General features: G+C 47.4%; 2 protein-coding genes across 4 annotated transcripts in view; one reads left to right on the top strand and one right to left on the bottom strand.

Annotated features, from left to right (window-relative positions):
• Nucleotides 1–4,207, top strand: part of Rbm22 (RNA binding motif protein 22) — a 12,745-nt gene extending 8,538 nt beyond the window's left edge. The window contains exons 8-11 of the mRNA XM_031365764.1: nt 823–987; nt 2,214–2,302; nt 2,439–2,570; nt 3,242–4,207. Of these exons, the coding sequence (XP_031221624.1) occupies nt 823–987; nt 2,214–2,302; nt 2,439–2,570; nt 3,242–3,372 (517 nt within the window). The 3' untranslated portion in view covers nt 3,373–4,207. The remainder of the gene's footprint in view (nt 1–822; nt 988–2,213; nt 2,303–2,438; nt 2,571–3,241) is intronic.
• A 1,305-nt stretch (nt 4,208–5,512) lies between these two features.
• Myoz3 (myozenin 3) lies at nt 5,513–23,943 on the bottom strand. Of its 3 annotated transcripts, none has more exons than XM_031365766.1 (7): nt 23,672–23,943; nt 21,558–21,619; nt 12,904–13,058; nt 11,802–11,861; nt 11,564–11,699; nt 11,096–11,258; nt 5,513–8,158 (listed from the first exon to the last, which is right to left on the bottom strand). In XM_031365766.1, the coding sequence occupies exons 2-7, from the start codon at nt 21,616–21,618 to the stop codon at nt 7,990–7,992; spliced, it is 744 nt and encodes a 247-aa protein (XP_031221626.1). In that variant the 5' UTR covers nt 21,619; nt 23,672–23,943; the 3' UTR covers nt 5,513–7,989. The 3 variants fall into 3 exon arrangements, with proteins under 3 accessions (XP_031221626.1, XP_031221625.1, XP_031221628.1); XM_031365765.1 differs by lacking the exon at nt 23,672–23,943 and adding an exon at nt 23,074–23,586; XM_031365768.1 differs by lacking the exons at nt 11,802–11,861; nt 23,672–23,943 and adding an exon at nt 23,074–23,589.
• Nucleotides 23,944–24,564: the final 621 nt, after the last annotated feature.

Genomic DNA, 24,564 nt, shown 5'->3' on the forward strand with positions numbered 1-24,564 from the left:
CCTTGCCCCTTCCTACCCCTTCCTGCCCCTTCCTGCCTCCTCCCCCTTCCTGCAGTTATAGGCATGAGCCACTCGGTCTGATTGCTTTGGTTTGACTGTGATGTATTCATTTACTTGCTCTTTGTTTTTGGTTATTTTGAGACAGGGTCTTGTCTGTAGCTAGGCTGTCCTGGAGCTCAAGATCCTCCCCTCTCTCTGGCACTAGGAGCTGTGCGCGAGCCATCACGCCTGGCTTTTTTCTTCATCTTCTACTTTCTTCTTTCAGTTTTAAGCTTTTTAAATTTCATTCAATATTTTTTATCTATTTTTCCAGTGTTAGGACTTGAACCCAGGACACACATATTAGGCCAATGTGCTCTGCCATGAGCTACTCAGTTTTCAGTCCTTAAACATTTTTGAAGTGTTCTTAGATGGGCATGATAGTATTTGCTCGCTTGCAGCCCCAGCTAAGATAAAATCCCTTGAGCCCATGAATTCAAAACTAAAATGTATAACATAGCAAGACTTAATCTCAAACGAAAATTGTCTTATCTCAAGGACCATAATAGCTATAGTTTGCCAGTGCCTTATACTAGGGGTGAGAAATGGCTCTAGAGTAAGCAATTAAAGGCCCTCCTATCCTCTCCAAGGAAAATCCCAAGGTACGTGAGAACACTTGCCTGTAGCACCTGCAGTAGGGCAGGTGTGAGGAGAACTAAGGACAGGCACCGGGATGTCCATGGGCTCACTGTCTGCTAGTGACTCAGAACAATTTTGTAGCCCATTGTCATTTTCTAAGCAGTTGGGTTACTAATCTGTTTTCCTTGGCCTGTGTTTCTTCAGAAATCATTTCTACCAGTTCGGAGAGATCCGCACCATCACTGTTGTGCAGAGGCAGCAGTGTGCCTTCATCCAGTTTGCCACCAGGCAGGCTGCTGAGGTAGCCGCTGAGAAGTCCTTTAACAAGCTGATTGTGAATGGCCGAAGACTCAATGTTAAATGGGGAAGGTGTGAACAAGATTCTTCTAAACTATTTTCATCTGGGATTGAAAGCTTGGTTTACATAGGTTTGATGGGGCCTTTACAGATCTTTAGGTCCTTCTCTGGTGTTTTTTAAATGACTTTATTTATGTGTGGGTGTTTGGGGTATTTTGCTTACATGCATGTCTGTGCACCATTTGTGTGCCTGGTGCCAGAAAAGGGAGTTGACTCCCCTGGGAATGGAGTTACAGGGATTAGGAGCCACCACGTGGGTGCTGGGAATTGAACCTTGTCCTCAGAAAGGGCACCCAGTGCTCTCAACCTCTGAGCTATCCTGCGGCCCCTCCTTTTCTTAGTATTTGGAAGCTTCTTCCTTTAGAAATATATTCACGGCCTTGCTCTGTCAATGGGCTTCTTTGGGGTTCTTCATTTTTTACCATCCTTAATACCAGCATAATGCAAGGTTGCCAAAGGTAGATCCTGGGAGTTTACAGTTGAATTAGCCCTAATGCTTACTCGCCTCAGAGACTGGGTACTGAGGAGCAGGGGAAGGGGGTGAAGCAGAAGAATATCAGTTTTAAGTTGGAAATTGACTGCATGAAAGACAAAATACCATAAATTTCTTTCTTTTGGGGGGGGGGATTTGTTTTTGTTGTTGTTTTACTTTGTTTTGTCTAGTTTTTGGAGACAGAGTTTCTCTGTGTAGTCTTGGCTGTCCTGCAACTCATTCTGTAGACCAGCCTGGTCTTGAACTCACAGAGATCCCCCTGCCTCTACATCCCAGAGTACTGGGATTAAAGGCTTGCACCACCACCTCCCAACAAAAAAAAGCCATAAAGTTCAAAGGGGAGGGGACTGACTGTCTCCATCTTGAGACCAAAGAGGAGCAGGCTGGCAGCAGCTCCTTCCTGGAGTGCTTTCTGTATGCTGAGCACCTGCTCACACATGAGTATTGCCTTCTCTGGCACTGACAGTGGCGTTGGTTTGGGTTGTTTTCTTCTTTTGTTTTGTTTTGAGATCAGGTCTGTATTGTCGTGGAACTCACAGAGATCTGTCTGCCTCTGCCTCCTGAGTACTGAGATTAGAGGCATGCACCGCCAAGTCCGGCCAACTTCTATCTTCAAAACTCTTCACTACTTTATACTTTGACATATGTAGGAGGAGAACGTTTGCTAAAAAGGGAAGCAAGGGTGGAACTCCATTTAACTGGATAGTGGACACCATGCTGATAGCCTGTGTTGATATCTTTCCAGATCCCAAGCAGCCAGAGGAAAAGAAAAAGAGAAGGATGGAACCACAGACTCTGGGATCAAGCTAGAACCTGTACCAGGACTGCCTGGAGGTCAGCTGATATCAGAAACTCATTCAGTGCGCTTTCTCTGTTAGACACCAGGCTTGAGCTTATGGCCTGTGTAGCAAGATGAACCCAAGATGTTCATGGTAAAACATGGTACTGATTGTCTTCCCTTCCTCTCCAGCCCTGCCCCCACCTCCTGCAGCAGAAGAGGAGGCATCTGCCAACTACTTCAACCTGCCCCCAAGTGGTCCTCCAGCAGTGGTGAACATCGCCCTGCCCCCACCCCCTGGGATCGCCCCACCGCCACCCCCAGGTAACTGCCTTCTTCCTGGCTCTGAGAAGTCCTGCCCCTCAGGCCGTCTGCCACCAGTGTGTTCTTTGTCAGTTCCTAACTGATGAACTGTTACCTGTCCACAGCAAGGGTGGGAATCAGTAGACCAGTATTTTCACTAGATAACCTGCCTGTCACATGAAGGACATGGAGTTGGTCATGGACTTGAGTTGCTCTTTGGTGTATATACTTTATCATGTCAGTGGCCACCAATAAACTGTTCAAGCAATAGCACCCTGTGTGAATGTCCATTACAGTGTGAACAGTGTAGAAGTAGTAGGGGGGCTAGAGTCTGATAATGAGCCTCTGTCTTGGAGGAAAGTCTTTCCATTCTGGAATCAAGCATAGAGAAAGGGTCTTGATATCTGCCTGGCTTCTTTCTAGTCTCCCCCGTCCTGATTGATTTCTGTCTGCTAGCATTTGCCATTCATTCTTGATAAGCAGACAGTTGGGTGACATACTAACAGGTGCATGGGTGTGGAGTTTTTGGACTGAGGGAAAAATAAGGAATGAAGGCAGATAGTCCTCAGCAAGTCTTGTACACTGACATTTACTTAACACTATATCAGCCTTGATTTATGTGTGGGTGGTTGTGAGAGGTTTGGAAGGTTGTCAAGGGAACTGCAAGCCTAATTTGTTCTCTTTCACATCAGGTTTTGGACCACACATGTTCCATCCAATGGGACCGCCCCCTCCTTTCATGAGAGCTCCAGGACCAATCCACTACCCTTCTCAGGACCCTCAGAGAATGGGAGCTCATGCTGGAAAACACAGCAGCCCCTAGCACAACATTGCCACTCAGGGGCTCTGAGGAAAAAAGGGCGCTCTAAAATCCCAGTAAATGAATCCTGGGATAAGTATCATTTCCCTTGCTTTGTAGTTTCCATGGTAGCTGAATGTGTTCAGATGTGGGCAGAGAACACAGCTATGCTTCCCCACATGTATTCAGAGGATCGGCAGGCCTAAAACAAGCTGTCATGAACATAGCTGCTTACCACTGTAGCAGTACTAAGAGCCTATGTCTGATCCCTTCCCCGCTGTGGGGAACACGCACATGGGTGAGCTGGAATAACCAATGGAGCCACCATCAGTGTGTTCATTTTGTATCTTTTTGGGTGGGAGGCAAATGTTGACCTGCGGTTTAAAAAAAATATTTTGACCATTTTTATGTCTATTTGGTATTTTCTTTTATATCATCTAAAAAAAAATTTAGTACTAATCATTGTAGTGGCATAAAAGTGATTTAACTAATTTGAAGTCATACCCTCAGAGAGGGTACCTGAGAGGAAATGGTTTTAAGGAACTTCCTGTGAAACACTTTGACAAACTGAAAGGAAGAGCCCTAGAGTCCATTTGCCTGGAGGACTACCTGCCTGCCTGCAGCTGGAACCGGACGTCCACCTAACCTGAGTCTGCAGCGGCTCACTCGCCACCTCTGGGCAGGAGACTGTTCAGTCTTAGAATGTTTGCATTTAACTGAATTGTAGATGGTAAGGGAAATTTGATGTTGTATTGTATTTTTTGTTTTTAATTAAAACGGGTCAATTTTCCAAATGTTCCTGGATTTCTGTTTCTTTTTAATCTTTGATATTAAGTGTGAAATAAGTAAAAGCATGTTACATAAATGAGAATTTTTTCAATTTTTTTAAGACTGGATTTTTTTTTTTTTTTTTTTTTTTTTTTTTTTTGGTGGCTAGGGGTGGCTATGCAGTTTGAAATTAAATCTTCATATATAGCTCAAGTTAATCTTTTTTATAAGCCCTTGAATACTGGTGTTCTAAATTTTTCCAGGATGGTAAAAATACCCATCATTTTTAGTACTAAGAAGTTGGTAGTATGGTTGAAACAAGAACTGACAGGAAGCTGACTGTGGTAGCCCATGCCTTTAATCCCAGCACTTGGGAGGCAGAGGCAGGTGGATCTCTTGGGTTTGAAGCCAGCCAGAGCTACATAATGAGACCCTGTCTTTTAAAAAGAAAGAAAGAAAAAAGAAACAGCATTTATAGAGCCTCATCTGTGGCTTTGTTTAGTTGATAACTTGAAGTGTCATTCTTGTACAAACCATTGTAAATGAAACTGAAATCTAAAGTGGGTTTGATGCCATTTTTATCTAAAATCTGTACTTCAGAGCTCACGTGTGTGACTTGGAAAACAATTAGACCGTTGCCTCTTTTTCAGCCACTATAACGGTATCACCCACATTACAGAAAGCCCTCACTTAGTGCACTGACCTGCATCCCAAGCTTCTCTGCAAAGTTCATGAAGGCACACCCACAGTGTCTGTCTGCCCTGGCTCTGTGCACTTGCCCCGTGCAGCCAAGGTGGCTCAGATGAGCCAACGCAAGTGTCATTTGCCATTGCTGCTCCAGTGTGTTGCTCGTAGTTGCTTTGAGCTGTTCTCGTGACTTCTCATGCTTCCTGTCCTTTTCACCACTGGGGTATACCATGGGAACTTGAGATGTATTAGTTCTTCATGTGTAATGTAATGAATTTATCTGTTAGCTTTTTAAAAAATTAGTGGTGGCTTTAGGGGCTGAAGTTAACTTTTTTAAAGCAGGGGAGGTCATTGTTAATAGAGTGTATACAGGAAAGCACGAAAAACACAGATGTAAAACAGACTTGAACTCTTTTAAAGTGGACATCTGTCTAGCAGTCAGCCAGGTCATCCCAGAGATGTTCATGTTCCAGTCATTCACGTCCACAAACCCTTCCCTCCAGAGTCATCGCTGGTTTGTCTCTGCATTACTACGCAAATACCCTACAGGTTATTTGTTTAGCTTGCCTTGTTGACCACCGCGCTTCTGAGAGGTATCCTTATGGTTACATGGGACTCGTTGATGATCGTTGCTGCCTGCTCTAATGCCAGGCTTCCCAGTGTTTTGTTGGCTAGTCTTGATGCTTTATATAAAGAACAGGATACAAAGTTAGATTCGATGAGGGACTTGTTAGGTCCCCGAAATTCTTGAAATGTTTATTTGCTTTCTCAGTATCCAAACATTTCCTTGTTGGATAACAGCACGTGTAGGGTGGTTCCATTAAAGACCAGTGGTTTGCCTGCAGTCTGTAGGAATGGAGGAGGTACAAGGGAGAAGGTGCATGGTATGGGCCATGTCAGACAGATACTGGTCACTATTAAGTAGCAAGAAACACGTACGGAGAAGGAATGAGGACCTACTTTGGAGTGCAGGACCCTACCTTCCAGAATCTTTCCTCTGTTTGTCAGGTAGGTTTCCTTCCAGAGAGCTGCACAAGCCATCCAAGTCCTCCTACTAGCCAGATGGTTGTTGGTCTTTAGATTATGGCAACTTGGCTTTGACAGCCCCAAATCCAAGAGAAAACACCAACTGTGAGGAATCCCAAGATTCAGGCTACTGGTTCCCGGGAACCAGGAAGGGCAGTAAAACTCCACAGAATAAACATCCACTGTGCTGTCCAGCCTGGAACCTTCCATCATCAGCCTCACATTGACTGACCTGAATCCTGCATTCTCACAGCCTGCTTTATAAATGGCATCATCCACGGCAGATCTATTCCAACAGAACGGGTGGGGCAAGAAACCTAACATGGAGGCCCTGCGACTATCCTATACTTGCTCTCAAGCCCTGCAAAGGCCTATACTTGTCCTTGTCTTACAGGTAGAGAAGCAGAGGCTCAGTGTGAAATGCCTTTCCCAAGTTCATACCACTCAGATGAATCAAATCCCAGCTAGTAGGATGTGCAAGCCCCCACTATTAAACCCTAAATCACAAAGCAGGACACTGTCCCACAGTTTCAGAATGAGTGAGCATCAGCTCAGCCAGAGCAATGGCCCTCTTTTTGACGGGAGTCCTTGATGGACCCTTGCTTCTTCAACTCTGCTCCTTTCCTTCTAGAGAATGGATAGCCACATCTATGGAATGGGGTCTGGAGAAAGCTACCAAGACATTGTCACCCTTCACTATCACCATCACTTGGGCTAGGATCTGTTCAGAATGGAGGATGGTGTCATGTGTTCCATTTTGTACCTGTTCTATAAAGGACATCACAGGCTGACACTTCCACCCCCTTTTATCCCCTCCTGTTCCAGCCCTTGCCCCTTGTGAACTTCCTGATGTCTATCTAGCATTGCTCCTGGGCATCACACAGCAACCAATGAGGCCATTGCTAACTCCTTGCCCCTTTCCCCAGTAGAGCCTCTGTCTCTACTACAACCTCTTCTCTCTCCAACACACCACACTTTAACTCCCAGCTCAACACATACCGAAAACGACCTTTTATCACAACTCTCCTCAGTGAGCTCTTGTCCCTTCCCTAAGGTCTGGTTCGAGCCTTCTGGGAAGTTTCTGGAATCTCACCAGCTCCCTCAGGGTTCTTCTCTTCCAGGTCATTGTGCTCTCAGCTGTCAGGATAAACTGCCTTGCTAATCTCCTCCCTATCATGTCCTTCTTGAGACTTGGGCCTGGCACTGTCTGGCATGGAGCACGTGTGCAGATGAAAGCCAACTGAGTCTAAGTAAGTGGGAAGTCACGGGGTCTGTCAATCAGTTGGGAGAGGGAGGCAGAAGTATCAATTCAAGGTTATCCTCTGCTACAGATCATGGCCAGCCTGAGTTATAGCTCTTTTTCTTCTAAGATAGTCTTGTATAGCCCAGGCTGGCCTTAAATTCACTATCTAGTCAAGGATGGCCTCAAACTTCTAGTCGTCCTGCCTCTATCTCCCAAGAGCTGGGATTTTAGACATACCCCACTATGCCTAGTTAATGTGCTAGGGATCAAGGCGAGGGCTTTGTGCATGTTAGGCATATTGGGCAAGCATTCTACAAACAGCTGCATTCCCAAGTTACTCCTTCCTAATAATCAGAACAATCTATGCGCAGATGGACTACTACTGAGCATTCTGTCATCAGGTAAGTGACAGCTGCTGGAGCCAAGCAGAGGTAGGCATGGCTATAACTTCCTATAGACACATCGCAGGCAGGGTACCCAGGTCACCTGGAGGACTTGATCCTAGCTCCTATCACAGGCCAATCTGAGACTGTGAGTCTAGGGCAGGTTCCAAATCCACATTAGATCCAATGTTTGGTGCACATCTGCTTTGAGGATTAATGAACTCACTGGCCTTTGAACTGCTATATCTAATAATGTTCGGGGAGCAAAAGCTCTTCACAAGCTAAAGTCAGCCTCACATGCTCACTTTGTAATCCTAGCACTTTGGGAAGCTGAGGCAGGGCCAGCCTGGGCTACAAGTTCCAGGCCAATCTAGGCTACAGAGTGAGATCCTGTCTCAGTAAAGGGAGGAAAGAAGTACTGGGGGAGGGCGCATAGGAGGAAAGAAAGAAGAAAGAAAAGCAAGCAAGCAAAGTCAAGACGAGTATGGTGTTGCTTGAGCCTCAAGCCCAGGGAATTGTAGCTTCAGGCTGAGGCTACAGCTCCTCAGACTCGGGGAGCTTTCGAATCCAGCCCTGAGCAACCCTGTTGAAATTGGGTCTGAGGCGGAGAAGTTCCAAGCCACTGAAGGGCTCCGGGACAAAGGAGGTGCCTGTGTGGAAAATGGCCTCCCCCACGTGGGGTCCTCCAAATGGCACTGGGGTCCTGGAAGAGAAACAGGAAAGGAGGGCTGTATGAAGGAGGGTTAACAGACACGTGCGTATGTGTGGTCTCTTGGGTCCTCAGTTTCCCCTTCTAGGCAGCAAAGTTCCTTACTATTATTAAGTGGTGTCCTTAGTTTTGCCTTGTCCAAATCTGTTCCTTGTTGAAGTAAAAGGGAGATTTCTAGTTAGAAGTGCCGTAGGCCAAGTTTCAGGCTCCCCATCAGTCAGTGCCAGAAGAAAACACTGGAAGGTGGATTTCTCTTTCCTTATCTCACTGCCCGCCCCCAGGCCCCTTACAACAAACTACCTACAACTTCAGGAGAATCATCAAAATGCAAGTGACAAGCAGAATCCAGAACAATGCCCCACCCCCAAACACCACCCGCCAAGACCGCCAAAGGAAAGGATGCTAAAGTGAATGAGTGGCAGGGAAGAAGTCCCACGCATCGTGGGCATACTGGAATGAGTGGCAGGGAAGAAGTCCCACATATTGTGGGTATACTGGTGCTTTTTCCTCAGAAGACAGATTAGCAGATTTTTTTTTTTTAACCTGAAAATGTGTGAACTGTCACCCAGCAACTCTGTTGCTAAGCATATGGCTGGAGGAGGCTCCTGCATGCTTGTATGTAGAAGCAGAGAGCAGGGCACTAAACAGGCAGAGAAACAGCCTGAGCCCTCAGATGTAGAGGTGGACCAGCCAGAGCCATACTGTGACTCAAGGAAAATAGAATCTATGTATGAGTGTGGTGGGTTTTAAAAAGCACAAACTTGTGGGACAAAAGGCTACAAAATGAAACAAAGTATTTGTACACACACAGCAATGTCTCACACTCTCTTGGAAGCAGCTGCCAGAACAAACTTTCTGAGACCAGGGCATCCTGACAATCTTGTTCACCACCACAAAGCAATCAGAGATTGGAGAGTGGCCCACAAACACTCCTGTCTTTACTTCAGGGTCATATCCACCCTGGACTCCCAGATGTCCCTGCCTCTGGCTAAGGTCTCCTACATATCTCTAACATGTCCTCCACCACACCTAGGGTCAGCCATGATGATTCTTTTTCTCTTTTTTCTTTTTTTTCATTCATAGTTTGGCTAATACTGTATGTGGTTTTTAAATTGTTTGCTAGGAGAGAGCAGTGCTGGGCATTGAACATGAGGCAAGTGCTGGATCCCTCAGTTGCATCTTTTTTTTTTTTTTTTTTAGTTTTTTCCAAGACAGGGTTTCTCTGTGTAACCCTGGCTGTCCTGGAACTCACTCTGTAGACCAGGCTGGCCTCAAACTCAGAAATCCACCTGCCTCTGCCTCCCAAATGCTGGAATTAAAGGCGTGCGCCACCACTGCCCAGCTACAGCCCTTTTAAGAAATACAGAAAGCAGTATCCCTGTGGGTCCCCTGCATTGGGGACCAGTGGGAAAGGGTGGAACTGCAAACCTTAGCCAGGGCCTGGGATCCTGTCAGGGCAGTACTACTTGGGGGAATACCCCAGCTAACCCCTGCAGGGACAGGCTGGCCAGTGTTTGAGACCCACAGGCTTCACAGCATCTTGGCTGGGCCCTGCTTGTCCACCGGAGAGCTCTTTCTTCTCTGCCACCTCAGGCACTCCTTCTGTCTCCGAAGAGGCCTCCTCTGCACACTCCTGCTGCTAGGCGTGTACCTCAGCTGCCGTTCTGAGACAAATGAGTGGAAAATGCCTGCAAGTTAGCCAAGTAAAAAGCCAGCTGTCTGGACGGAGCCCAATGTGGAGCTGAACAAATGATCAGGCAGTGGGTGAGGACCTAGGAGGACCGGCAGTTAGGCACGGTAGAAAACTTAAGGCTTTCACAGAGACTCTTCTGCCCAGGCCTTCCTGTCAACACCTCTTGTCCAGTCAGCTGTTAAAGGCAGCCAAGTCCCTCTCTAGCATTCTCAAGGACCCCGTCCTTTTTCTTAGGATGCAGGTGTCTGTCTTCCGATCTTCATGCGTGGTCTCAACAGGCACCAAGACAGCTGGCCAGCACCTTCCTCTCTGGACCCTTCTTGTTCTCACTCACTGCAGCCCAAACCAGAGGAACATGTTCAGAAACAGCCTTGAGGACAAGGAAGCCAATTGCAGCAGGAACACCTCTGCGGGGGCCCCTCTCCAGATCTACCTTCATCTGGGACTCCTGCTCTGCTTTCAGGCTTCCAGAACAGTGCTCCCCACGTTTCCATCTGCTTTCCCCAACAGTTCTACCTAAGCAGCAATCTCAGTAGCTTCTTATCTGACAGAAACTCTACCTAGGTTCCTCTCAGGTCATCTCCATAGCAGCCTTGTAGACCTGGGAATACTTCCTTTCACAGGTGGAACAACAGAGGTGCAGAGAGGTTAAAACGTTGCTTGTTCCAGACCACACAGCTGGGTCTGGCATCTGATTTAAGCCTGCCTTACATTAAGCCAGTATAGGCCACTCCTCCAGCAACCCTCAAGTCTGCTACTTCCTGCTTTCCACAGCCTCAAAGCCATCTTCTGACCCTTTTCCATACTACTGGGGAAGGATAAAGCTGGGTGAGCCTAGACCTGGTGAGATGTCGAGGTGTCCTCAGAGATGAACAGAGTTTTTATCCCAGAGCCAAATGGAGAGCGAAACAACTCAGACTTCCGGGACTTAAAGTCCCGTGATAGCCCTTCTTCTGGGTTCTGTGACTCAGCAGAAATGTTCACATCCTTGAGCGTGGTCTCTACCTTTGTAAAAGGATGGGAATCTGGTCCACACAGTAATACTTTTACACACACACGCACACACATGCACGTACGCACGCACGCTCGGGCACATATTTTTGAATATCTCACAGGTGCGAGACACCACTGTTCTAGCAAGATCCCATTAAACTTCTACAAAGCTCTGGGGCTAGAGCTAGCAAGAAGAAAGTACTCAGGCCTCCCCATCCTGGGTGTCCCACTCAGCCTGGCTTTACTTGTTGAAGTTGCGATAGTCGCGGGGGATGGGAGTGTGACTTCTGCTGCCACTCGGGTAGTCTCGGTAGCTGATGAACTCCTGCCAAGGGCAACGGTAGCCTTTGGGGATGGCGGTGTGGTTGAATTTCTCCGGTGGGACGCCCTTCAGTGGCTCCGCATAGCCTGGGGGTGGAATGGCATTGGTGACAGGCGAAGCCTGGGCTCTGTCCCCCTACCATCTCTCCCTCTCCCACTCCCACACTGCGGGTAAGAAAGGCGAAGGCAGGGGAGAGGAATCAAGAGAGCAGAGATGGGGTTGGGTTGCACGAGGGATGGGGTTGGGGTGCACGAGGAGAGGACAGCCTCAGGATCCCAGGACTCAAGGAGGTCTCCAGCAATGGGGGTCTAGCCTGCGCTATGTAACCAATTTGGGTTGCTTGCTGAGACTCAGTGCCATCGGTGCCCCAGGATGCAGGGCAGCCGCTCACCTGGTGCCAGGGCGCTTGGACTACGGACGGACCCAGTTCCAGCCACTCCCAGATGGGCCATCCCGGAGTCCCCAGATGACCCCTGGAACACGTGCGTCTCGGAGTGGTGGTTCTGCTCCTGCAGGCCATTGGGAACCTGAGCACAGGAGCAGGCTCTCAGAGGGCGATGGTCAGCTGCTCCCTAGCAGCCAGGCCCCTTTCCATAGCTGTCCCTGGGGAAAAGGCCCCTCCTCCTCACCGTCGCCTGCGCCTGCGATGCTCCGCCAGCCCCTTTCCCTCGGGCACTACCTGCCAGGATCTGTGGGGGAAATACACAGGTAGGGACGCTCAGCGGAGCAAGGGGCCTGGATTTGATCATCACCACCTAAGGGATGGGGAGCAGAGCGAAGGAGCAGAGAGCTTGGGGATGAGGGAAGAAGGTTCAGTGCCTGTGATGGAGAAATAGCAATGGCACTCATTGATATTGTAAACTCTAGTCAGAATAAGACACATCTTGGGTCTCGGTGCCCTTCTGGGGGGTAGAGGGGTGGTAGTGGTAAGATGGCCGCATGTATGACAATGGTTACACATCCCATTCATACATGTGGGACCCTTAGGAAGCACTGTCTCAGGCACCTGGCAAAGGTAGCCATTTCTTAACTTTTATTTTCCGAAATTACCTGCCACCTGCAAAACATTATCTTGTTGTATTTTGAGGGAAGATTACTTATGTAGCCCAGACTGGTTTTGAACTTGTTCTGTAGCCAAGCACAACCTTGAAACCTGGATCCCCATGCTCCCACCTCCCAGACACTAGGGTTACAAGTGTGTAGCGCCACCCTGGTTTGGGGTATTGCAGAGGATGGAACCCAGAGTTTCTTGCATGGTAGGCAAGCACTCAGCTGCACTACCCCCCTATTCTTAACTTTGTCTGTTGGCCAATGCTTCTATGGCAGTGGTTCTCAACCTGTGGGCCAGAGCCCCTTTTGCAAACCTCTGTCTCTAAAAATATTTATATTACGATTCATAACAACGGCGAAATTCCAGTTATGAAGTAGCAACAAAAATAATTTTATGGTTGGGGGCCACTACAACATGAGGAGCCATATTAATAAAGGGTCATGGCTTTAGGAAGGTTGAGAACCATTGTTCTATGTCCTTCTCCTATATTTCCTTCCTAAGACTAAGCTGAAGTCTGACATGCATCTGACTCGAGGTCAACAGCCCAGTGCATAACCTAATGGGTGTACAAAATGGACACCCCACTCCCCCACCACCTACCACCCATCATCATCCACAGAGATCCTCTCTGGCTTCCTCTTGGCTTGGTTTCCCCCAAGAGCACACAATGGCTTACTCACGCCCTGCAAACTTTCCGATAGCTCAAAGGTAAACTTCTGCACCCGGCGCTGCCTCTTCTGAAAGAGGAGGGATCCGCGGTTGTTTCGTAGAGACAGCTCCTCTATCATCAGGTCCTGAGGCACACTCAGTTTCTTCCCCAGGTCCAGCGAAGGGACTGTGGGAGAGGTCAGAGACCGCTCTTACTATCTCACCTCAAGTAAGCCCCACCACGACTCTGGGGCAGCCTCAACTAAGAAAATGTCTACATCAGATTAGCCTGTAAGCAAGTCTGTGGGACGTTTTCTTGGCTGGTGTGTTACTGTTCCCACTCCACTCCCGTCCCCTTGATTGGAGGGATGGGTAGAGACCTCAGACCACGGATGAGCTTGGCGAGAAACAGACTTCTCAGAAGACAGACTTCATTGAGCAGCTCATTTAATTGGGGCAATTGGCTCTGACCTTATGAGGAGAGAGAAAGTTTAACCTGTGAACTACTTGAGTACCTCAAGGTTAATGCTATGAGACATGCGGGCCCAGGATGAGATTTTCTTTCTTTTTTTTTTTTTTTTTTTTTTTTTTTTTTGTTTTGTTTTTCGAGACAGGGTTTCTCTGTGTAGCCCTGGTTGTCCTGGAACTCCCTCTGTAGACCAGGCTGGCCTCGAACTCAGAAGATTTTCAAGTCGTGGACACTCAATCTTGCTCCAGGGCTCCGCAGTGTGGGCGGGGCTCAGCCCCACTGTGAGTGATCCCAGTCCCAAACCAATAAGCAACGCCCTCCATGTTCTCCGCATCAGCTCCTGCCAGTTCGCATCCTGACTTCCTCCGATGATGGGTTAGGGTCTAGAAATGTAAAACAATCCCTTCCATCCCCAACTTGCTTTTTTGGTTATGGTGTTTTGTTGACCAAGACAGTAATGATTTCTTAGTTTCCCTTCTAGGACTGTGATTAAGACGCCCTGACCAAAAGTAACTTGGGACAGAAAGATTTGTTTGATTTAAACGTCTCCGCCACAGGCCATCATGAAGGGAAATCTGGGCAGGAACATGGAGGCATGAACGGAAGTAGATACTCATGGACAGGTGCTGCTTATTGGCTTGCTTTCAACAGCTTGCTCAGACCGCTTCTTTCTACCACTCAGGACCACCTGCCCAGTGAGGGACCACCCACCACGGGTTGGGCCCTACCCCGTTGATCAATAATTGAGAAAATGCCTTACAGCTGGATCTCAGGGAGGTAGTCTCTCAACTGATGATTCTCTCCTCCATCTCTGATGATTCTCACTTGTGTCAAGTTGACACACAGAACCAGCCAGTACAGTTACCTAGTTTTATTCAAACTCTCCAAATTATCTGAAAACTTAAAAATAATTTTGGAAGGACAGTGAGGAAGGACTATGTCCGAGGCCAGGCTGGGCTACATTGTAAGCCCAATTGTACTGGAAAAACAAACAACAGAAGCAACAACAACATAGACACCTTTGTGGTTTCTGGGGCCTTGGTAGCACATCCCTTTAATATCAGCACTCAGAAGGCAGAGGCAGGCTGATACTCTGAGTTCAAAGCCAGCCTGGTCTACAGAGTGAGTTCCAGGACAACTAGAATTACAAAGAAAAACCCTGTTCTGAAAAAAACAAAACAAAACAAAACAAAACAGAAACCAAACCAAACCAACAACATAACACAAGGGCACCTTTTCAGTCTGAGAGGTCTTACAGACACTCAACTGGAAATGCCAAGGAAGAACTTGAAAGTATAAGGCTAACATTTTTTTTTCTTTCTTTTTTTTTAAAGATTTATTTATTATATCTAAGTACACTGTAGCTGTCTTCAGACACACCAGAAGAGGGCATCAGATCTCATTACAGATGGTTGTGAGCCACTATGTGGTTGCTGGGATTCGAACTCGGGACCCTCAGAAGAGCAGTTGGTCCTCTTAACCGCTGAGCCATCTCACCAGCCCTAAGGCTAACATTCAAAGAAAAAAAAAAAAACCCTAGAGATCAAAATGCTTTGCATCGTGAGCTTATAAACAATATTTTATTCTCATTTACTCTCCCTTTTCCCCCATTTCTGTTGTTTTTATTATATTCATCCATTTATTTAGTAAGTTCTAGGAGGTGGCGCATGCCACAGCACTCATGGCAGCCAGAGAAAACCTTCAGGAGTCAGCTCTCTGGGTCCCAGGTTGTCAGACTTGGCGGCCAAATGTCCTTACCCACTGTGTTTTGAGACAGTCTCAGGTGGGTGGCCCCAGGCTGCTCCTGAACTTACGACATAGCTGAGGGCTACCATGAACAAGTATTCAGCCTCATGCCTGTCTCATGTTGCTTTTCAATGGAGAACATTATGTTTATTTCTCTTCTCATGGTTAGAATCAGTCATTATCCCTACTTAGAGGATTTTTGGGGTCCCTGACTGTCCTTAAGTGCTTGGGTCCCATCCCCTTTGCCTGTGTTTCCCTAAGGGCAAAAAGCACAAGTATATATTTAACCAACAAAGGAAGTCCCCTGGAAGACAAAGTGATGGTATGCCAAGGATAGTGGTGGGAAGGGGGTCTACTTGGGCATCTTAGCTAACATTGCCAGTCTTCAACATCTGATGTAGAAAGAAAGAGAAAGACAGGAAGAAAAGGAGATAGGAAGGAAGGAAGGAAAAAAAAAGAGGGAGTTGTTTTAGATTAAATAATATTTAAGAAGTATAGCAACCAAACAAGAACCACACACCTCGCTGGGATCCTGATTAAAACTACAAATGGGGGTGGAGAGATGGACCAGCATTTAAGAACACTGGCTGACCCTGCTGAGAATTCAGGTACAAATCCTCAAACCACCAAGGCAGCTCACATCTGCCTGAAATTTCAATTCCAGAGTGGTGTTTGGTGTGCATTCAGCACCCTCTTCTGGTCACAGCCAGAACTGCATGAATGCGGTACACATATATATATAGGCACCCCCCCAACACACACACACACACACACACACACAAAATACAAATAAATAAGTCTTTAAAAATTGTGCTTTTTTTTTTTTTTTTTAGACAGGGTTTCTCTGGGTAGCCTTAGGTGTCGTGAAACTGGCTCTATAGAACAGGCTGGCTTTGAACTCAGAGATCAGCCTGACCTCTGCCTCCTGAGTACTGATGGGATTAAAGGCATGTGCTACCACTGCCCAGCTGAAAAACTTCAAACACTAATAAATGTAGTTCTAAAATTAAATGAAATTATTAAATTAAATCTGAATATGGACAAGTTCTTAGATGCCACTAAATTATTACTGCTGCTACTGTTCAATGTGCTAATATTGTTATGACAAACAGGGACTGTTATTTTTCTTCCTCTGTTTGTAGAATCTCCGTTTGTTTGAGTTTTGGAATTTGGAAAGTAAAAATGTTAGCAAAGTATATCCAAGTGCTCTGGAGAGCGGTGACCACACAGCTGTGGAAGCAGGAAGGGGGGGGGGCTTTTCTTTCTTTCTTTTTTCTTTTCTTTTTAAAAATCTTTGTAGTAGTTTTGTTTTATTTGTTGTTGATGGTGGTGGTAGTATTTTTTTAAATAATTATTTATTTTATGAGTGCACTGTAGCTGTCTTCAGACACACCAGAAGAGGGCATCAGATCGCATTATAGATAGTTGTGAACCACCATGTGGTTGCTGGGCATTGAACTCAGGACCTCTGGGAGAGCAGTCAGTGCTCTTGGCCATTGAACCAGCTCTCCAGCTCCAAGAGGGGCTTTTCATGAAGAGCATGGATAAGTGGTGGTGACGCACACCTTTAATCCCAGCACTTGGGAGGCAGAGGCAGGCTGATTTCTGAGTTGGAGGCCAGCCTGGTCTACAGAGTGAGTTCCAGGACAGCCAGGGCTGTACAGAGAAACCCTGTCTCAGGAAAAAAAAAAAAAAGAGCTGGTGATGCAAGAGAGGGAGAAAAGATGATGGAGTGTTGTGCACTTACTTTGCAGATGTTCTGTGTCAGCCACTTCACCTTTCTCCTTGTGACAAGGAAGGCCAGCACCCAAGACAAAGATGTGAGAGGCGGTAGTAGAAACGTTTTGAGGAGGAGAGGCGGGGAAGGGGGTTGCCAAACTCACAGCATGGCGGAGTATACAGACTACAGAGACAGGTAGATTCAGCTACTAGAGACATAGGCCATGAACATGTGCCACCAACCACTGCAATCAGTGGACTTCCTAACAGATGCTAAGAACAGAGGGGGAATTTGTTTGTCATTCTGTCAACAAATATTTGAAAACAAGAAGTGCGTTTTCCAGCACCTAAGGGGCAGGAGGATCAGGAGTTAAAGTTATCCTTGGTTACATGGTAAGCTGAAGGACAGCCTGGGCTACTGGCAACTTTGCTGTAAAAGAACACACAGGAGCATCAGTACCGACAAAAGCTCCAGGTATCTCGGGAACACTTTCTACACGCTAGAACACAACGGGATCTAGTCTAGGTTAAAGGGTAGATAGATGCTTGCTTTTCAGCTCTCAGGAGACTGTGTCGCCTAACATTCTATTTACATATTAAAAGTACAGCTAGGCTTAGGCATGAATTGAAGACTTCATGGAATATTAGCACTTAGTGGGACACAGGCTAGAAACCATTTAAAGCATTTACTGTCATTTTTCTCTTTAGAAAAGTTGATTTACTTGTTTTGTGTATGTGTGGTGTGTGTATGTGTGATACATCCATGTGAGTGTATGAGTGAAGAAGCCAGTATTTACCTCTACCTACCTCTGCTTTCCTGTCTTGAGATAGACTCTTTCACTGGCTAGGCTGGCTGTTCAGAAAACCCATGGACCCTTCTGTCTCTGCCTCCCAATGAAGAGGTGACAGGGATCTACAGCCATACTTGATGGCTTTTATATGTGACCCGAATCATCCTTCCTGCCCCTGTTATCCCTGTCAACAAAGAAGGAATCAGACTGAATCTGAACTACAGCTAAGCTTCAGACCCTCCTTTCGAGGGTCCCCGTATAAAGCAAACTTTGGGACAACCATCATGAATTCATTGGCTGGGTAAATATGACATGTCCCAAATAAGGGTGTGCTAAGGAAGCGAGTGAATTGGATACAGCAAGATAAATCATCCCAGGATGTAAAGAAACCCGTGGTAAGCAGCTAAGTGAAAAAGACAGCCGGCAGGAGGATGCAGAGAGATCTTTGTGCTGCCTTCTAGGATACTGGCAAGAATTTGACATTGGGCTAGGACAAGAAAGTAGACTCAAGAACACATTCCTACAGCTGAAGAATGTGGTAAGACCCTGAACACAGTAATCATGGGACCTTTGTTTATGCTTGGTTTGATCCTTAACTACTCTGTTTATGCCTGGTTTGTTCCTTGACTGGTTTTGTTTATTGCCTTGTTTGTTCCTTGACTATTCTGTTTATGCCTTAGGACTGACCACATTCTTTGTATGTACCTAGAATGATATAAAAGCAGCCTGGAGAAAAATAAATCTGCTTCAGCCTCAGCACTGGCTGGAGTCATGTTACAGTGTTGTCTAATTGTCTTTTTCTTTTCAGTCCTCACTCCTTCCCTCGAGACCCTGTTGACTGACTGAGCTGGCTTGGTCAGGAGACCATGGTCCATGTACCTGCATTCATATAAAAATGTAGAGGAGAAAAATTTTCACTAGTATGCTGACAGTGGGCAACGTACTGTTTCATTAGGAAGAGCTTCCAAAGCCATTCATGTGTTTTTTCTTTGAAGTTTTCAAAAACCATTATCTTCTGTATGGTTGTTTTCCCTGAATGTATGTCTGTGTACCACATGCATACAATACCCACAGAACCTAGAAGAGAGTGTCAGATCTCCTAGAACTGAAGTTACAAACAGTTGTGAGCCCCCATGTGGATTCTGGGAACTGAATCCTAGTTGTCTGGAAGAGCAGTCAGTGCTCTTAACCATTGAGCCATCTCTCTGGGCACTTGTCTTGTAAGAACTGAGCAAACAGGGACACCTCATAAAAATACCGAGGAGGCAGGAATGTCCATTAAGCCTAAAGACAGAGAGCTTCAGGAGGGTTTACTGAACAAACATCCATCCCCATGAGATGCCCTAATTGTGGGCAGTAATGCCCGGTTTCAGGAAACATCCCCAGGTGGGGGTGGATCTTCCCCCACCCCTCCTATGTGCCTAAGGTACCTTCTCACCTGGGGTACAAAGGTCAATGGAAACAAAGAACAATGAGCTCCAATGAGAGATAACCAACTCATGCTGTACCCCTATGTTCTGGAAGGGTTTAAAAAGTGTGTGCCTTTGTTCCTCAGGGTCGCTTTTGCCTGAATGCAGGATGACCCCAGTATACTGGATTATTAAAAACCTCATGCTAATTGCATCGACCTTCGTCTCTGTGTCTTCATGAGTGAGGACTCCCACCCCGAATCTAACAGTCTGAATACTGTAACTGGATAATTTATTTTCAAAACCACAATAGAAGCAGCGGATCTAAAGACAGGGAAACCAACAGTCAACTCCCGGCTGTGCTACATAGCAATCATGACCACCTGGCTCCTCTGAGCCCTCTTTCTGGTCTGTAGAACTGGAGAGGATAATATGTAATTTAGAGCTCTGTTGTGGCTCAGCTGGCTCGATGCATGAAGGTTTCTAACAGAGTGTCTAACCCACAGATCCCAGCAATAATAGTCAGTGCTCTGATTGTTACTGCCCTTTTTTAATTTTGGTTTTGGTTTTGGTTTTGGTTTTTCAAGACACGGTGTCTCTGTGTAGTCCTGCTATCCTGGAACTAATTCTATAGATCAAAGTGCCCGAAGACTAAGAGACCTGCCTGCCTGTCTCTTGAATCCTGGGATTAAAAGGGCGTGCCACCACTGCCTAGCGATTACTATTGCTTTTCAGCAGCTACTTTTAATTTTAAAATGACATTAGTATATTTGGTGGTGTAGGGGGTTGAATACGCTTGTCCCAGAGAGTGGCACTATTAAGGGGTGTACCCTTGCTGAAGTAGGTGTGGCCTTGTTGGAGGAAGTTTGTCACTGTTGGGGTGGGCTTTGAGGCCTTTCTTCTTGCCACGTGAGAGCCAGTCCTCTGCCATTTTTGCCTTTGAAACAAGATGTAGAACTCTCGGCCCCTCCAGTGCCATGCCTGCCCGGATCCGGCCATGTTCCTGCCTTGATGATAATGGACTGAATCTCTGAACCTGTAAGCCAGTCCCAGTTAAATGTTGTCCTTATGAGTTGCCTTGGTCATGGTGTCTGTTCACAGCAATGAAACCCTAACTAAGACATCCTGTGTCAAAGGAATAGGCTGGAACTGATAGACAGAACACCCAATGTCCTCGCCTGGATTCTGTGCACACACACATCCACATACCCACTCATCCACCTGCTCCTGCCCCCCCCCACACACACATTGCACTCTCTAAGGTCATTGTCAGCCCTGTAGAAAGTTTGAGGTCAACCTGAGACATGTAGGGCCCTGTCTCAAAAAATTTTTTTTCTAAAAATAAATTGAAGCCATGCAGTATAATTGTTGAGTCCTTCAGTCTCTAACCCTGACTGAGCAGCAAAGGAGCTCTGGAGCAAACATTTACCAGAATGTCTCTGTTGTCACCTGGGCATTTATCTAAAAAGTGTGGGCCCCACCCCAACTACCACACCAAACCATAGTCCCAGGAGCTGATGCTAGCGACCTGGAATTTAACCAGCCACACAGAACCTCTAAGGCCACATGAGAACGTGAAACTCTCACCTTAGTTGGATTAATTTTTAGAATACTTGCAGTGCTCTAATAAACTCCATGGATATAATGGGAGTTGTTGAGGGTTTTGTTTGTTTGTTTAGTTTGTTTGTTTGTTTGTTTTTGAGACAGGATTTCTCTGTGTAGCCCTGGCTGTCCTGGAACTCCCTCTCTAGACCAGGCTGGCCTCGAACTCAGAAATCCTCCTGCCTCTGCCTCCCAAGTGCTGGGATTAAAGGCGTGCGCCACCACCACCCAGCTCTACTAGGAGTTTTTGTAAAGGTACCTTGTAAAGTTGCTGAGCATGGATTTTAGGTGACTTTTTTCCATAAAATTAAGACACATTTTAGTAAAATGGTTTTGAGTCCAGCTGAGCCACCTTTCCTCCAGTCCCTCCATGCCCCACCACACATACAGTCCTATTCCCAGAAATGGGGCTGGGCTCCCTGTCCTGCTCTGAGGCCTAAGCATGACCCACAGTTGAGCTGAATCTGGGACCAATCCTTGAAGTTCAGTTTGGCCTTAGAGAGAGCTGGGTACAACATGGTCTTGGAACCAAGGCCCAGTCTGGGATGCTCAGCTGTACTGAAGATTGATTGATTGATTGATTGATTGATTGATATGAGTACACTGTAGCTTTGGATACACCAGAAGAAGGCATCAGATCCATTACAGATGGTTGTGAGCCACTATGTGGTTGCTGGGAATTGAACTCAGGACCTCTGGAAGAGCAGTCAGTGCTCTTAGCCACTGAGCCATCTCTCCAGCCCTCAGCTGTACTGCAGATAGAATAAGTTCCCACAAAAGCCTCAGAAAGTATGAAGAGTAGGACCAGTGACATACTCCACAGACATGTATGTCTCAGGACTGCTGTGAAACCCACCCTTGCTTGCCAGCCCCGGGGCCTGCAGGCCCGAATGGCCGTAATCTAAGACCAACAAGAGTTTGGGGAAGGCAGAGAACTGGATCCACCTTACCTGGTTCGGCAAGGTCCCCCGGGACAGCCATCACTGGCTCCTTCTGCTCCTTGGGGATCATCCTGTGGAGGAGAAACTCCCACAAATGGCTCAGGAAACCTCTTTTTCTCCCAAGTCCTTGCCACCCAGCCCCAGTCCTGGCCATAGTCACAAGCGAAAGCTAGAGGAGCTGCAAGGCATGTAAGGTCTCTGTGTGAGGGAAGAGACTGTGGGCCAAGGAGGCCACACAAATCAGAAGCCAGTCTACCCGGAAGTCACTCTCTTTAAGGGCTCCTTCCTTGGGTCTGTCCCCAGGCCTCCTGGAGCTTCACCTGCTCACCTAAGAGCTCTAATTGGAGAGGCTGGTAGTGGTTGGGGATCATGAGTCAGGCCAGGGCTACCCTGGGGTCTTCACACTGGCACTTGGTTCTAAGGCTAGTCCAATAAGATGGGCAAAAGTATCACATCCCGGTCTCTCCATCTTTAATCTACTTCCACAGCGGCAGAGCTACTGCAGGTAAATGCCAGTATAACCACCCAACTCCACTAGCCCCATCTCTACAGTACCCTCTGTAACTTTCGCCTTTTGGAAATCTGGCCCGTGCCCACCTGTCTTACTTCAGTTCCCACCAGCCCTCAGCACCAGCCTTCTTCTGTCCCTGCCTGCCATCTCTTCTCTTACCCTTCCCGCATCCCTCTGCTGTCCCTGCCTGCCATCTCTTTTTTTACCTTTCCTGCATCCCTCCCTCTCACTTCTTAGTGCTTTCCAGGAATCTTGAAGCAAATTGACAAATGCAATCCCCAGAGGATGTGTGTGAGTCCCCAACCCAGTTTCCCTAACGTGAGTCAGAAAAGGGAACCCAACTTCAGTCCCTCATACCTGCCTGCCCCTATCAGTCTCCCTCTGTGGCTCTCAGGTCTTTCCATCTTCCACCTGTGTCCCCATACCCAATAAGACCCTGTGAACACTGAGCTGAGTCCAATAGGCTCCACTGACGGCTCCACTGACTTTCTCTGCAAGTACGAACAAGTTATCTGTCAGCTCTGTGCCTCAGTTTCCCCCTTTGTAGTTTAACAGCGTTGGTTGGATTAAGCCGTAGGAACAGGCTTCGGGGCATCTATGGACCTCTAAAACTGAATGCAAATCTAAGCATGTCTGCACACAGCTGAGGGTTAGGGTCACGAGGTAACTGACGAGAACCAACTGAGACTTGTCTGGGTTAGAATGGCATAGTCAGTTCTGTCCCCAAATAAACACTCACAGGATCCAAAAAAAGGTCTCTAACATTCAGGGAGCTGTTTCTCCACAGGCTGAGAGGAGACATCACCTACCTCTCCCTCCCCACCTCCCCACCTTCCCACCCAATGTCCAGGACCCTGGAGCTTATAACTCCCTTCCTCCCAATGCAGTCCCTAGGCCTCTGTCAGGCCCAGACTCCCTGGATCCCTTGCAAGGCCCTGAAAAACCACCTTATCTTCTCTACCCACTCCCCCTAGGTCCCAAGAACTCTCAAAGATGAGAGGATGATGCCTGTACCTGCTGGGGCCACAGTAGGTGGGAAGAAATGTCAGACCCTCAAGATTAACACTCCAGTCGGGGAGCTGGAGTGTTCTATGGCCAGGGTCTATTGCAGTCTCTCAGGTCAGCGGTCAGCAGGCGGTGTGTGCCCTACAGCCAGTTCTGGCTTCAGCTGACAAGAATCATTCTTGTCTTGTCCGTGGGTCACAGCCTTATTTCGGGCTGCAACAGGAGCCGGGGCCAGATGCTTAAAGCACTGGGCTCTGGGGAAGACAGGTGCCCCGGCAGCAGGCCCTTGCAAACAGAAGGGCTTGTACCCCCTGGCTACACAGATCCGCACTGGAACTCTTCAGTCACCTGGGAATGCTGAAGATTGGCTGTGCTCGCCGAAGCTTGGTAACTGTTCTATCCCTAGTGTCCCAAGTGTAATGCCTAATAGAAATTCAACAGATGTTTGCTGGCTGAGTGACGCACGGATGGATGGAGAAATAAATGAATGAATGTGCCCCAATATCTTTCCTTGACTTTCCTTCCCTCCCTTCCTCCTTCTCAACCCTTCCCCCTCCTCTCCCTCCCTTCTTCCCCTGTCTCCTTTCCTGCCTCATTCCTTCCTTACCTCTCTTTCTCCTTCTCTCCCTCCCTGCTTTCTTCTCATATTCTCCAAGCCCTCTCTATCCAGGGACTAAAGCCAAATATCTTCAAGGAGTTCAGCTAGCTCAGACTCCAACCAGCCAAACAGTGCTTGCGCTGTATCTTGAGCATTGCTCTGAGAGAGTTCAGGGAGCTGGGAACATGGTGCCAGCTCAGCCTAGAGCCTAGAAAGGTTTCCCAGAGGAGGAGGCATTGGCACTGGGTCTTGGAGGATGATTCATGGGAGCTCACCAGGTGGAGGGGCCAGGGACCCGGCAGGCGGAGGACAGATCTCTTGCAAGGACTACTGGGGGTTGGCAAGTGGACCAGAGCTTGGGACTGAGGGTGGGGCTGGGAGCTGAGACAGGTGGGCGGGGGGCCAGTTTTCCAAAAGGAAATTGTGTTATAAAGGGCTGGCGAAGAGGCTAAGCTGGTGGACTGTGGTGATCATCAGATTATTTTCCAGAGACAGATCTGCTAATACACTGTGGTTGAAGGAGGCCAGACTAGAGGCTGAGAGACTGTGTGGTAGCCAAGAGTGAGATGGGGTGGCTGGCTAAGGGCAGAGAGAGAAGGGGTGGAGAGGAGCAGGTGATATTGAGGGGCAGTTGGATAATGCTCACAGCTTGGAGAGGGTCTGGAAATGGAAGCTAAGGGGAGGAATAGGCAGGGTCAGATGGTAAGCTCATTCCATCACTGATGAATTAGTCTGAGGTACTGAGCACTGGGCAAGAGGTGAGGAAATCAAACCACCAGCAGGCTGTCAGAGGTTGACTGTACTCAGGGTACAGGACAAGTTCCAGCAGACATTATGATTTATTAGAGCAACACAGTCAATCCCAGGGAGGGGTGGGCAGTGCACGAGCTCCCTGGATCCAG

This window comes from Mastomys coucha, unplaced genomic scaffold (genome assembly GCF_008632895.1).
Source record: "Mastomys coucha isolate ucsf_1 unplaced genomic scaffold, UCSF_Mcou_1 pScaffold13, whole genome shotgun sequence".
Classification (NCBI taxonomy): domain Eukaryota; kingdom Metazoa; phylum Chordata; class Mammalia; order Rodentia; family Muridae; genus Mastomys; species Mastomys coucha.